The following is a 13,655-nucleotide window of genomic DNA, read 5'->3' as shown; positions in this document are numbered from 1 at the left end:
GTTCGGCTTTTGCCGCCTCCCGTTCCGGTGGGTTTACGGACACCACCCCCCCCCCCCCCCACCGGGGGACCCCCTCCCCAGCCCCGCAAGCCGAAGGTTCCCGTTCCCCTCATCAGCCCAGCGCCGACCCCGCGGGTGCCTGTGCCGCCTTTTCGTGGTTTTTTTTAACGATTCTTCTTTTTATTTTTTTTTGCAGAGCCTTTAGGATCTTTCTTCTTTTGGTTTTCTTTTTGCAGAGCCTTTAGGATTCTTCTTCTTTTGTTTTTTTTGTTTGTTTGTTTGGGTTTTTTTGTTTGTTTTTGTTTGTTTGTTTGTTTTCAGAGCCTCTAGCGCTTGCCCCCTGCCCCTTTACAAACGGCATCGCTTTCCCTCTGCGCCCCCGAAGCCCCCCTCGTTATCCTCACCGAGCCCCCCCCCCAAAGGCAGCCCTGTCCCCCTCCATCAGCTCCGGCCCACCAGAGCTGCCGCCGGACAGCGGCGAGCCAGAGGGCAGAGGAGGGTGCGTGGGGGCCGCCAGCCTCTCAAAGATCACGCGTGGCTCGCGACTGGCTTTCGCCGTCCTCGTTCACAAAGCGGCCTCAGCTCTTCTTTCCTGCCCCCTATTTTAAGCCTTCCGTACGTCTTTTCCCACCGTCTTTCCCCAATCCCCGACCTCAACCCCGGGTCAACGTTGCAAAAAGCACTGGCGCGGTCCCTCGCCCCGTTACCCGGCGGGAGGAGGCTGCGCACAAATCCCCCCGTACCTCAACGCTCACGGATGCGGACACCCGTGTTACCTTGCCGCCTGCGCCCTCGTGGCCCGTTCCCCCAGGACCTTCCGGCGCTCGGCTGAGCGCGGCGTTTGCGCAAACCGGCCTCCGAGATCTCAGCTGAGCCGTCGGCAAAGGGCGAGCGAGCGAGCGAGCGATGGGTCTGAATTAAAGGAGATGCCCAGCGCTGCGCTACACCGAACTCCGTGGCAGGAGCTGGGCAGGCTCCGGTGGGGCGACGTGCTGCAGCCCTTCCCTTGGGATCTGAGGTACGGCTGGGTCCACGCTTCCAGAAACTTCCCGGACCCACCGAGGATGGCCAGCTTTGCTAGTCTTGGCCGGGAATCTGCCTATTGCATTTTCCCCGCTGCTCCCCCTCCAGGCCTACAGGGCTCCCCCGTCCCTCCACTACTCTTCTGCCTTCCTTGCCGGGGAGCAGACCGAACCAAATTTGTTGCCCTCTCCTGCCTCGCCGTGTCCAGCATCAGTTTTGTCCTGTGACCTGCCCGTCTCTCCTGTCCTGCCCTCGATGCTGGGCTCCCCGCAGCGGCCCCCGTTTGCGTTTATAACACCTCCTCTCCCACCAGTAACCCGCCTGCATCCTCCCTGGCACACCCGTGACCGCTGGAAGTCCGAACTGGATTTCAGTCCCTCCCAAACTGGCTAAGGGTGGGAAGCGAAGGCAGCTTTCCTTCTCCTTCCGTCACCTCCTTTTTAACGGTTTTCCTCTTCTTAAGCAGCTGTTCCCTTGCTCTGCCTCTGACCCAAAAGGCTGCGCCGTGTCGAGCAGCGCTTCTGTCAAGAGAGAGGAGGGCAGGAGATCCCCGTCTTCCAAAAACCCTCGCTGCAACAGCAGCCTGCAGGGAGCCACGCACCCAGCAGCAATACCACCAAATAAACAGCCAGGGAAAAGGGAAGGACAGACGGGCAAGAGGGATCCCGGTCAAAAAGCTTGTTTTGAAGCTCAGAGACCTCCCACCATGTGCCCTGGAAACCTTCGCTGACTCCCTCCTGCCTGCTCCCACCTTCCTTCACCCACCCTCCCCGCCGCTGCCGCAGCCGGCACGCACGGCAAACCGTGTTTTTTTCTGCCTGCATCCTCCCCCCTTGCTCCCCCCCCCCCCCCCCCCCCCAATTTTAGCCCCCGTACCCGCCAGCCTGTTCGCAATCCCCTCCTGTCGCAGGCGAGCAGGACCCGGCAGCGGGGGGATCTGCTGCTGCGTGCAACCGGGGGGAGCACGGGCAAGAGCAACCCCACAAACCCTGGAGCAAGTGCTCTCCCAAGCTCTGCTTCGCCTGCTTCTGTCCTGCCGGGGAAACCCGGCGAGCAGAGCTGATTAATGACACGCCAGCGGAGGAAGGCATCACCATCCATCAGGAGAAGCTCCTTCGCCGGGAGGCCAGCACGGCGCCGGAGCAGGTGGCGGGATCTCCGTCCTCGGCGGTCCTCAGGGCTCAGTACGCAAAGCCGCAGCGATGCGACCCTGTGCCGGGCAGTCCTGCTTGCAGCTACGGACCTCCAGAGCCTCTTCCCGTCTCCTGGAGAGGACGGGGCAGCCTGGAGCCTCCTTTTTTTCCTAGCTTCCCTTCCTCGGGATACTTGCTGGGATAAAGGATTCCTCCTGCGATGGAAGATGCCTGGGGCAAAGGGCCAACCTCTTCTAGTTACTCCTGAGGAAGCCCAGAGCCTAGAGACAATCCTGCTACCCGGGGGACCACAACACTCCTCCACCTCACCCCAGCACAACAACTCCTCCTCCTCTTCCTCATCTTCCCTTCTTGGTTCACCAAAACCCCTCGCACTTCTCCAGACCCTCCCACAGCTCCTGCCCAGAGTTTATGAGCTCGGGCTCAGCAGCGGCACTGCCGGACCCCACCTGCTGACATCCAGAGCTGCAGCTCTTACGATTGTACCCGTAGCCAACGTCAAAACAGACGCTTATTCGCAAACTTGCTGATAGTTATCTTGCTTCCACAGATTTTAAGGCCGAGAAAGAAGCACTGCGTTTTTCTGACCCCGTGCAAAACACACGGTGCAAATTTCTGTAGCTCAAGTCAGATACTCGTGCGGGACTGCGTCTCTAGCTGCTGACAGCACGGGAAAAAGTGACTGAGCCTCTACCATTATCCTTCGTAGGCAACTCAAGGTAGATTCCCCAGGTGGCTAACCACCTATTAAAATGGCAGGCCTTGCCTCTCATTTGAATTTGCCTGGCTTTAACATCCATTGCCAGTTTGAGATGCTCCCCCTCTCCCCAGTCACGGAACCTCTGACTAGCCAACGTGCTCTCCTTGCAGAGGTGCTTCACAGGTGAAACCTGTTTGAATTAGCTCCACAGCTTTCCTCGAGGGTCTTTTTTTAAAGCATAAATCACAGTAGTAACCCCACCTCCCTGCTCTCCTTCGCTCCGAGTATCCCAGCGCTACCTTCTCCCTTGTACCGCACTGCTGGAACATTTCAGCGTAAACTCTCTCCCGGTCTTCCAACTTCCAGGATGCTTCACTAAAACCGGCCCCTAAAATTGCTTCTATCCCCAACCAGAGGCAGGTGCTGCAATGAACATGCGACTTTTGGGCACCTTGCTGCCTAGCAAAGCCGGCAGCCCAGAGTTAGCTGCCTAGATTTGGGTGCAAATGGGGAGAAACTGGCACAGAAGCTGGGCAATCACCCCACTAATACACACAGAGAAACGTCCCTGCCTAACAGCAAAGGAGGGAATGGGATTTTCTCTTAAAAAAACCCAAACGCCAGTCCAGGAGGGAGTTTTGTAAGCCAGGTCTTGCATGTGAAGCCTGTTTTAGGTAGTACAGCCAAAAGCCAGGGACCTAACTGACCTTACTCTTCTCAGCAATTCCCCGTTGACTACATCAGGCAGGCACGACTCGCAGGCATCCTCTTCGGGGGCTCTCCGCGTCCCAGCAGGGACGGACAGCTCGGGGGAGCAAAACCTACTGACGTGAGCTTGGGCATTTGTGGGTTCAGCCCCTACAAAAGCGTATATATCTATGGGGTTACGTGCAACGGGGCGTGCGCTCGAGGATCTGAATTTTATACCCAAGTGCCTGAAATGTGCAGTGCAGGATTTCAGTCCCTTCCTCTAGATAGAGCCGGACGCGAGACGCGGAACAGACATTACAGCGTATGACATCACTGGAATTAGCGACCGACCCGCATTGCTGCTGCGGAGTCTCTTCTCGTTCCATTACGCACTCTTGTCCCCAGAAGCCTCCGGTTTCTTTCCTCCGCCGTGCCGAGGGTGCAGCAGCGCAGTGCCCGACGTCTCCCTCCCGCTTTGCAGAGGTGAGCTGGCAGCGCTCCAGAGCCCGGCAGGCAGGAACGGCCAGCTGGCCGTCCTAATTGTACCCTGATAAAGCTCCTCTGGTAGACTCGTTCCTCTCCGTTTTGGGCAGAAGGGTGTGCAGAATCCCCACCGAATTCAAGATCTTACAACGCGCCTGGTATTTCTCCCACCGCGCTGGCTGTCGTTAACGCAGGACCTCACCTCTTCCGTGCACCACGTTTGTTTTGCACGGTTCTGGCCTTGTTTGGCCTAAATAACTTTACAGCACGTGGCAGCTCTATCACAGAACTGCTTACCCTTTTTTTTTTTTCCTCCAAGACATTAAATGCCACCCCAGTCGCATTTGCGCCCAGCACGGTGGAACGGATTTCATGACACGTTACACTGACTTCTCTCAACCAGCTTTTAATTTACGACTGCATTTTTACTCCTCAGATCTGCTTTCGACCCTTGCTTTGCCTCAGTTCTTGCTTTGCTCTGCCTCAGCTCTCGCAAGCCACGTTATCGGCAGCTTTCAGATATTCAAATACGTTAAAGGAAGGTGCTGAAAGATGATCCAGTAGTCACGTTTTCCAAAAATCTCAGCTTTCAGCTAACAAAAAGAGTCCCAGAGTAAGAAGGCAGCTGCAAGTGCTGGTGTGACCAGCAGCCTCGTACCAGAACGCCGAGGGAAGCCACCAACCTTCGTCCCCAGCTGCTGCGTCCCCAGCACTGCCTCCGAAGCTCGATGGCAGCAGCGTTTCAACGTCACGCTCAACACTCTCTCCCTGAGCAGTGGTAACCGCAATGGCCGAAATAAAGAGCAGAAGGGGAGCGAACCACCGAAGAGAGCTGAAGGTTTCCTTTGTCTCTCCCCAGCTGTAGCGCAAGGTTTGCAGGCAAGCAAAGCGAGTGGAACGATGCTCGGTAAGAGAGAGGAGTTTTATTGACGTGGTTAAAGCAGCATCTATTCCCACCTTTCGGAGGGGACTGACGTAATTTGGAGATCCGCTAGAAACCAGACGGTTAAGTTGGGATCCCAACCAAGAACTTTCTATCCCTGCTGCCGGGGTTATCAAGATAAACGGGTTATCAAGCCGAGACTATGCGCTAGCATAGGAACCTCAATAGGCAGCAGCAGCAAAGCGGGACAGGTTAGCATCGCTCCTGAACGGGCAGGCTCACGGCTTGCCGGAGGTAAAAGCCCTTTTAGGTACAAGTCACCCGACAGCTGGAAGATTGCCATACGGCTGCAGTTTTGAGTTGTACGCTTAAAATGCTGTCTTTTGTCACTCCTGGGGAAATCTGCTAGAACTGGAAAAGAAAGAAGGCTGGAAGATATATATATATATATATATATATATGTATATAAAATACAGCTGGGTTTTCAAGCTGTGTAAGCTTCTGGCATCCACCGTACCCTGCAGAAAGGAGTTTCACAGCTACCTACACCTTTGGTGCATTTGGTGGGTCCTACGGTTTTGGGGTTTTGTGTTTCCTGGAAAAGAACAAGCAGTTGTTCCTCATTCATCTTCTCCAAGCCACTAACAATTTTACACATTGTTATATCGCTTCTTTCCCCATGGTCACTTTTTCCAAGCTTAAAGAGGCCTAGATGCCAGCTCTTCCTCTCACAGAAACCATCCCATAGCTCAGGATGTATTTGTCCTCCCCGAACATTTCCCAGTTTTACAATCCCTCCTCAGGTGGAGGGCATTAGAAACCCAGTATTGAAGTGCACACACAGGGAAGTAATTTTATACAGGGAGGCAATCATTTTCTCCATTTTGCTATCTAATAATTCCTTTCCTAATAGCACCTAGCATTTATTTAATTTTTCTGAAAGACCCTGGAAAACTTCCCTTGGGTCCAGGCAATCCAGAGCCCCCACCACACAAGCCTGGAGTGAGACGGTCGCGTTCAGAGGCTCCTCCCTGCCCTAATTCACTGGGAAGCGTGGGGAAAAAGTAATTTTCAACTACAAGGATACTTGGTTAATGGCTATTGAACGCAAAAAGACAAAGTCAACCCCCCCAAAACCAGAGTCATAATAAGTTAAACACACAGATACATAAGCCCTAAAAAGCAGAAGATAACACGGGCTGTAACAAAGACCGGGACTCCTGAGACACTGACAGATTGAACCATTACAGAAACCACTCAAGTGCAACCCTGAAGAGCTTCAGCCAGAAACTTCACGACTGATAAGAAAGCAAAATTACCGTGGGCTTCATGGGAAGGAGGAAATTGATTATGGGATGTTTGAGGGGAATTGTGGGACTGCGTAAAGTTCATCATGCAATGTTTCAGGGAAGATTATGGGAGCAAAACTTACTATGGGATGTTTAGGGGAAGGATGGAAGGAGGGGAAAGAGAAGCACGAAGCTAGATCAGGGAGAAGCGAGCATAGGAAATGGAGAGGAGGAATAGAAGGGGCCAGTCACACAGAGACCGGCTGGTGGTCCGTGTGCCTGTCTGGCTAAGCCCTGCACCCCATTACCACCACCTGTCCTGGCCCCGTATGAAACCAATCCTAGCCGTTTCCTCTCCAGGCACACGCATTTGTGATCTGCTAGCAAACGGTGAGCTGAACTAGCCCCGAAATAGGGTAAGAGGTCCACAAGGCAGATACTGGACAGGCCACAAGTCTGAGGACCAGCTACCAGCGATCCACAAAAGTGTGTGTGCACGATCCACTAGCATGCTCTAGGCTGGATGGGCCGGGGAGCAAGAACAGGATTAGGCCTTTTTTGCCATTCACGTTTTGCGAGTGCTGTTTGTGTTTTCCCGGGCACCCGCCACAGCACTTTTCTTCAGTTTCTGCTAATCAAGTCTGCGGCTGGTTGCATCTAGAGTATGTGTGCATGTGTCTGAGGGAGTTGCTGGAGTTCGCACTCGGCCTCACCACTTGCTGAACCTGGTAATATGGGAAAGCAGCAGCCTCACACGTAGCAGACCAGGACAGAAAGGATTCCCCGGATCCTACAGCCCACTGCGCTCAGCTGTCCTTAACACCAAACACCGGAATAGCGCATCAAGTTCTCCCATGAACCCAAAGCTTGGTGAGGAAAACAAATCAAGGCAAAGCCTCACGTCAGCTAAGCCAGCAAGACGATTACAGAAACAAGAGTTATGGCTCAGGTCTGTTACACCCCGAACTCCACGCACACTGTGGTGGAACAGAAGCTGGAGAGCACACTTAGTAGAAAGCTTATTAATGAACGGTCTCTAGAAAAATATTTATTCACTGGAGAGCAGAACCAAAGAAGAGACTATCGACTCACTCTGACAAGGGAAAAGGACCTGGGCTGACGTTTAAACAGAAACAGCCCACACCACTGCTTGTTACGTCTAGAGGAGAAGCAACCGCATCTAGGTGAACAAAAAGGCAAAACGAAAGAACGTGATTGTGCAGCTCCAGGACCAGCCGCAATCCCGGCTGCAGCCCGGGAGGCCAAGAACCAAGAGACTGCTGGGGACCAGCACAGGGGTGAAACGGGGACGATCGCAACAGTGACCTGGATTAGCACACAGTGACAACAGGGAACTAGGGACCAGCACGGGACCGCTGGCCTATGAGCTCCAGCCCTGCCCTGACGAACCACTCCGCTGACAGGCACCACACAATACACCCTTCATCCAGGCAGCTAGGATTTCAGCTCCCGCTGCTTCTTCACAAACATCCATGTTGCAGAGCGTAAGAACAGACACCAGAAATGCCAGAGCATCAGACGGGAACGGACGGGGTTTCTGTTGCAGAGGAGTAAGGGGACATGGCAGAATTCTGTATTCTGTGTTCAAGGGAAGAGGACAAGACCCGAGCGAGAGTATAAAACTTTTAATGGGTCTGTGCGTCAGTCCTTGATGCAGAAAAAAAAGGAGCAAATGGGGCTATAGCTGTACCAGGCGCTCAGTGCTGCAGAAATTATCCGCACAGAGCGGGAAAGACAAGGTGGTAGACAGATAGCTGCAGCAGCCTCCCACCTTTACTCTCCAAGGGGACCAACACCCAGAAAAGCAGTTCCTCTCACTGTCCATTCAGTTTCACTCTATGCTTCTTCCTGGTAGGGGCTTGAGGACGCATCATTTTGGGAGAAGGACGGCCAGCCTTCAATGGTTTCCTCTGTGCCTGCAGTGAACGTCTCTTCTTCAAAGCAGGCTGTGGCGGCTTCTGCTCTTTGTCAACTTTTGATCCCTCAAGTTTCCTCTTTTTTGTCTGAGGCTCCCTGACGGTATCAGGGACAGCAGACGGAGTTGCTGCTTTCACAGCAGGTTCTTCATCTGAAACGAGAGAGAAAGGTGCTGTAAGAAGAACTTGCATGGCTTCTGCAGGGGAAGCAGCCTGTGAGAAGAGGCCCAGGTAGCTCGGCTGAGCGCCAGCACTAGGTTACCTTTTTGTGCCTGGGGGATGGCATTAGAGAATTTCTTGAACTTGGCAACGAAGAACCCATCCATATTGTGCGTGTGGGGATAGAAACGCCGCGTAGACTTGAGGGAGGGGTGGAAGCGACGGTCCTTGAACCTGGAGGAGGAAGTGGGGTGAGAAGCGACGGAACGCCTTTGCTCAAACCTGGCCACTAAAGGAACAGTCACCCATGCAGGTGTGACCTGGCACGCACCTGGTGAAGCCTTCCTTGCCAAAGTCCAGGCCTGTGGCCACCAAACGAACGTTGCGTTTCTTCAGGGCATAATCCACAACCCACTCATTCTCCTCTACCTGCCAGAGACTAAGCATTAGGATCCAAAGCTCACCAGTCCCCTGAGGAGCAGATGATCGCAGCAGAGCGTGGAGGGGACTTACCATGATGGAGCAAGTGCAGTAGACAATGTAGCCCCCCGTCTCTGAGGCAGCATTGACCGAATCTATAGCACTAAGAATCAGCTCCTTCTGCAGGTGAGCACAGCGCAGGATGTCTTTCTCATCCTGAAAGAGAAAGATAGGTTAGGATGCCAGAGGCACAGGGAAGCACCCCAGACCTCTGTTGTGGATGGGGGGATGACAGGAGAGCAAAGCACATATGATATAGAAGGTTCTGGAGTCTTCTGCAGAGCTAACCTTAAAAAACCTAGCCCTGGTACAACATGCAGAATAAAAAAAGAGAAAGAAAAAAAGCGTGTCTCTATTGCAGGCATCTCTCAAGAACAAAGCTGCCCTGAGGTTCCTCCTCTCGTGACATATACTTGAGTCCCCATCTTGTATCCCCACTGGTCACTTACCTTGTTGGTTTTGACAGCAGGATCCTTGGAAATGACGCCTGTTCCACTACAAGGAGCATCAAGCAAGACACGGTCAAACCCTCCAAGCACCTACAAGCAGATGTACATTTGGAATTATGCTCACAGGTGAGAACTCAGAACAAAACCAACACTAGAAGGGGAACCAGAAGACCAGGAAGGCAGGAAAGATCTCTCACTCCTCCCTGTCCACCTTCCTGTCTCCATATCAAATAACAAATACACTCCCCAGCAGCTCTGCTCATCCTCCTGTGACAAATGGCTTTGGAGAACACAGCTTTACTAAAGGGATAGCACAGCAACTCTAGGTAAGCACGGTAAGGACACCCTAAAGCAAGCTGGAACATACCTTGGGGAACTGGCGTCCATCGCAGTTACTCACTACAGCATTGGTGACTCCCAGCCGATGCAAGTTCCCTACCACGCTACGTAACCGCTCAGCGTTGCTGTCGTTGGCCAAGATCATACCTGTGTTCTTCATAAGCTGAGCTGCCGGAGAGCAAAACACATCAGCAAGGAGCTGAAAATCTCCTGCGCTTTTGCCCGTAGGGACAGCCACCCCGCTCCTTTCCCCGAGTTCAGTCCCCCTCTGTTCCCCTTTTCTGTATAGACCAGTGGAAACCCATCACTTCACAGAACGTCCGTCCCTCCCAAGGCTTCAGGACGGTACCTATGTAGCTGGTCTTTCCTCCCGGGGCACAGCACATATCCAGGATGCGTTCGTTCTCCTGTGGAGCCAGAGCCATGACAGGGAGGAGACTGGAGGCTCCTTGCAGCATGTAGTGCCCAGCCAGGTACTCAGGGGTGGCACCTGGGCAGGAAAGGCAGAACAAAAGAAGATGACACGTGAAAGAAAGGGAGACAAGAGTGGGTCAGCTCAGCCCTACGACAGGAAAGGTGATCTCACCAATGGGCACAGAGGAGTCATAAATAACAAGTCCCGTTTTCGACCACTTCCCCAAGGGGTCGAGATTTACGCCACGGTTGATTAGAGCCTGCAAGACAAGGAGATGGGACTGAGATGCGGCCCGTGAGACAGGCGGCGCAGGAGATAACCATGGGTTCCTGCTCACCTGCGCCAGGTCCCGTCGCCGCGTCTTGAGTGTGTTGGTGCGAATGGTCACAGGGCGGGGAACCTCATTGGCTTCCAGAAAGTTTATCAGCTGGATGAAAGAAGGGACAGAGAATAGAGATAAAAATTAAGACCAGGGAGGCAGCCAAATCCTCGTCAGTCAGCAAAGACACGGGCAGAGCAGGATCCTACCTCAGGGAGCGCGAAGATGTCCATGAGCTTCATGAGCAAGAAGTCACTGTAGGAATAGTAGGCAGCCATGTCCCGGCGCAACAACGCGAGGTACTCCTGTCGCGTGCGTCCTTCCTCCCGCTTTACCACAAAGTCCTGCAGCACCTCCATGTTGCCCTTGATGCGTTGGTGAATGATGTGCAGGTCAGGTGGCTCCGCAGGTAGAAAGACCATTAAGGAATCATCAAGAGCCAAGACACTCGCACACAGGCTCTTTACAAGCACAATCAGTCATGCAGGACTCCTGCATCACAACAGCACCCGCAGCAGAAAGGCCTTGTTGGAATATGCTTTCATCAGGGCTCAGCAGAGGGGGGATTCAAAAGGTGGAACCGGACAAAAAAGTTTACAAGGCAGGAACTAGAAGGTACTTAAAAGAACCTGGTTAGTTACTTTAGATAAACAGAAAAAACTAAGAAAAAGAAGACAACAAAAAAAGTCTTTTAATACTGAAAGCATCGCTTATAGCAGAAAGGAGACTACAAGTTCTCCAAGGGCAACTAAGGGGTACAGAGGGGAACAAGAAGAGGCAAAATTAAATTGTACTGGGGGGCAGGAAATTAAAAACCACCAAAGCCCAATAGCAAACACTTTGGATGCTGGAGTGGCTGTTATCAGAGGCTCTAGGAACGGGTTAGACAAACACCTGCCAGGAAAATCAGGGTAGAGAGGAACGAACTACACGATAAGATATCCATGCGCATTTAGGACCAGAAAGGAAATTGGGGCAGGCTCCAAGCTCCATACAGGGCGTAACAGATTTCCTAACTGTGCTGTGCAGAAGTGCAGCATTCTATGCTATCTATTAGGGCAGCTCATCTAAAAATACCTTGTCACGCACAAAACACTCTCGCTAAGCAAAACTCATGATAAAGTCCAAATTAAGCTCTTTGGTTGTATCCAGGCCCCGTGCTGCTGCATGCATATGGCTTACGGATGTCGCAGATAAAAAGGATATCCTCTCTCTCAATCTGTTCATCAGTTGGCAGTTTAAATTGTTCGTCTATATCCAGGTTGAGCTGCAGATCTGTGCTCTCTTCCTCCTTCTGTCCCATTTTCTGCCTGCTTGCCTCCTCTACTGCAGCCTCCTCTTCCTCTTCCTCCTCCTCCTCCTCCTCTTCACTGTCATCTTCACTGAGGCCTCCCCTAAGAACAAAGAACAGGACGGATGTTTTACGCAAGAACAGTATCACACAGGCACTTCACAATTACTGTTTCTTAGATGGCAGAGAGGACAGAATGATGAACACAGGCTCCTCATCTGACCAGCAAAGATTCTGCGGACTGGCGATGTTCTCGAATCCTCACCTGTCAGACTTCTGCTTCCGGGCAGCTTTTTCAATAGGCAGCAACTAAACAGAGACAAAAGATTAATGAAACAATATCCCCAGGTTCCCCCTTACTTCCCGCCATCAGTGAAATTTATCTGCTCCGTTTAAAAAGGACAACAAACAAAAGCACCAAATGTTACACTGCGATCAATTGCTCAACTTGAAATTGTTCTTGTGAAGGAAAGAAGGGGAAAGCTCTCTGCCACCTCACCATCCACCCCCCCAATAAAGTCACCCTTTTCCCCCAGGCCTGATGGGTCCTTTCAGCCAGCAAGGTCAAGTATTCCTTGCGCAATTAAGGGCAAAAAGCTCCTACCTCTTCTTCCTCTGATGATGAGGCACCATAATCATCTACCATCTCGTCGCTGCTACCATCCTCCTCCTCCATCTCCCAGCTGCCCTCTTCCACCTCACCATCGCTGGATAACTCCACGTTGTTTCCTTTAGAGGGGATTTTCTTGGCTTTGGCCAGAGCCAGCAATTTTGAATTGTCATCACTGAAGCCAGACCGGCCACGGGGGGGTTGTCCTGCTGCCTTGAGAGCATGTTTCTCCTTCTGGGAGGATACCTGCTCTTTATCTACAGGCAGAAGAAATGGTTAAAAGTTAGGTGTTATTCTCAAAAGCAGCTACCCTATTTTTTTTCGTTGTTATACAAGAGAGGCCTTCAATCCTAGTCCTGAGCTGCCTGTCCAAGAGAAGGGACTGCTGGCTCCCATCAGTTTTCTTAATCACAAACAAGGGCATATTCTCACCTCTGCTCTGAGGAAACTTTAGAGATCTAACTAGAATTACCAAAGGAAAACGCAGCTACAAAACGCTTACGGCATTTGCTCTGACGTATTACGGCACCCTCATTCCCAAATCTTTGTCTATCCTTCCTACTGCGACAGCTTCCCAGGCTAAGCGGGACGTAGAAATCCTCAGCGACCCCACCTCGCTGGCGTAAATCAGAGGCGGCTTTAACACGTGGAAAAGAAACCTTTTACGGGTCTGTTCTTCTGACAGCACCGCACCGACCAGAAATCAGGAAAAATCCGTTTGAAATAACGACATTCCGCTTGGCCCATACCGGAGATGGGGGGGGGGGGGGGGGGGGCAGCAGAACAGGGGGGCTGCCGGCCCCCGCCTGGCACTCACCTGCCGGCTCCGGCCCTCCTCCTCCTCCTCCTCCTCCTCCTCCTCCTGCTCTTCCTCCTCCTCCTCCTCCTCCGAGCAGCCTCCTCCCCGCTCCCAGCCGCCTCTTCGCAGCCCTGGATGGGGAGGAGATGCGGCGGTCAGCCCCAGCCCGGCGCGGTCAACAACCCCCGCCCCCCCCGCCCCGTCCCCGCCACCCTCACCTCTTCCTCCCGTGACTGGAAAGCTTCTTCCTACCGGTCTCCGGTTCTGAGGAAAGACAGGCGGTGGGTCAGGCGGCAGCCCCGCACCGGCGGCAGCGGCGGAGCCTCCGGGCCGGCTCAGACCGGACTTACCTGGCGGCAGAAAGCGGGCCAGCTCCACCTCGGCGCCCCGCTGCTTACGGGCCTTGCGCCCGGGGCCGCGCTTCTCCTTCCTGGCGGGGTCCAGCTTCCGCCCCATGGCGCCGGGCTGCCGGGACGGCGGCCGCACGTGCGGAGCACCCCCAGGCACCGGCGCATGCGCTGGGCCTCGGTCCCGCCTCCCTCCCCCCCGCCCATTGGCTAACGCCACCCGCTGCTGCTGGCTGAGTGGCTCGGGAGGTGACGTCAAAGGGCACGGGGCGGGGCGTCAGGAGAGGC

General features: G+C 53.5%; 1 protein-coding gene across 1 annotated transcript; it reads right to left on the bottom strand.

Moving 5' to 3' along the window:
- Window positions 1-7,851: 7,851 nt before the first annotated feature.
- On the bottom strand, window positions 7,852-13,534 carry NOP2 (NOP2 nucleolar protein). The gene is made up of 16 exons (XM_049824807.1): window positions 13,371-13,534; window positions 13,239-13,284; window positions 13,039-13,151; window positions 12,216-12,478; window positions 11,877-11,920; window positions 11,527-11,714; window positions 10,530-10,729; window positions 10,339-10,428; window positions 10,173-10,260; window positions 9,936-10,076; window positions 9,615-9,754; window positions 9,248-9,337; window positions 8,832-8,954; window positions 8,650-8,747; window positions 8,422-8,552; window positions 7,852-8,311 (listed from the first exon to the last, which is right to left on the bottom strand). The coding sequence occupies exons 1-16, from the start codon at window positions 13,474-13,476 to the stop codon at window positions 8,058-8,060; spliced, it is 2,115 nt and encodes a 704-aa protein (XP_049680764.1). The 5' UTR covers window positions 13,477-13,534; the 3' UTR covers window positions 7,852-8,057.
- Window positions 13,535-13,655: the final 121 nt, after the last annotated feature.

The sequence above is a fragment of the Accipiter gentilis genome, chromosome 21, assembly GCF_929443795.1.
Source record: "Accipiter gentilis chromosome 21, bAccGen1.1, whole genome shotgun sequence".
NCBI lineage: Eukaryota > Metazoa > Chordata > Aves > Accipitriformes > Accipitridae > Astur > Astur gentilis.
This window is presented reverse-complemented; position numbering and strand designations above follow the sequence as displayed.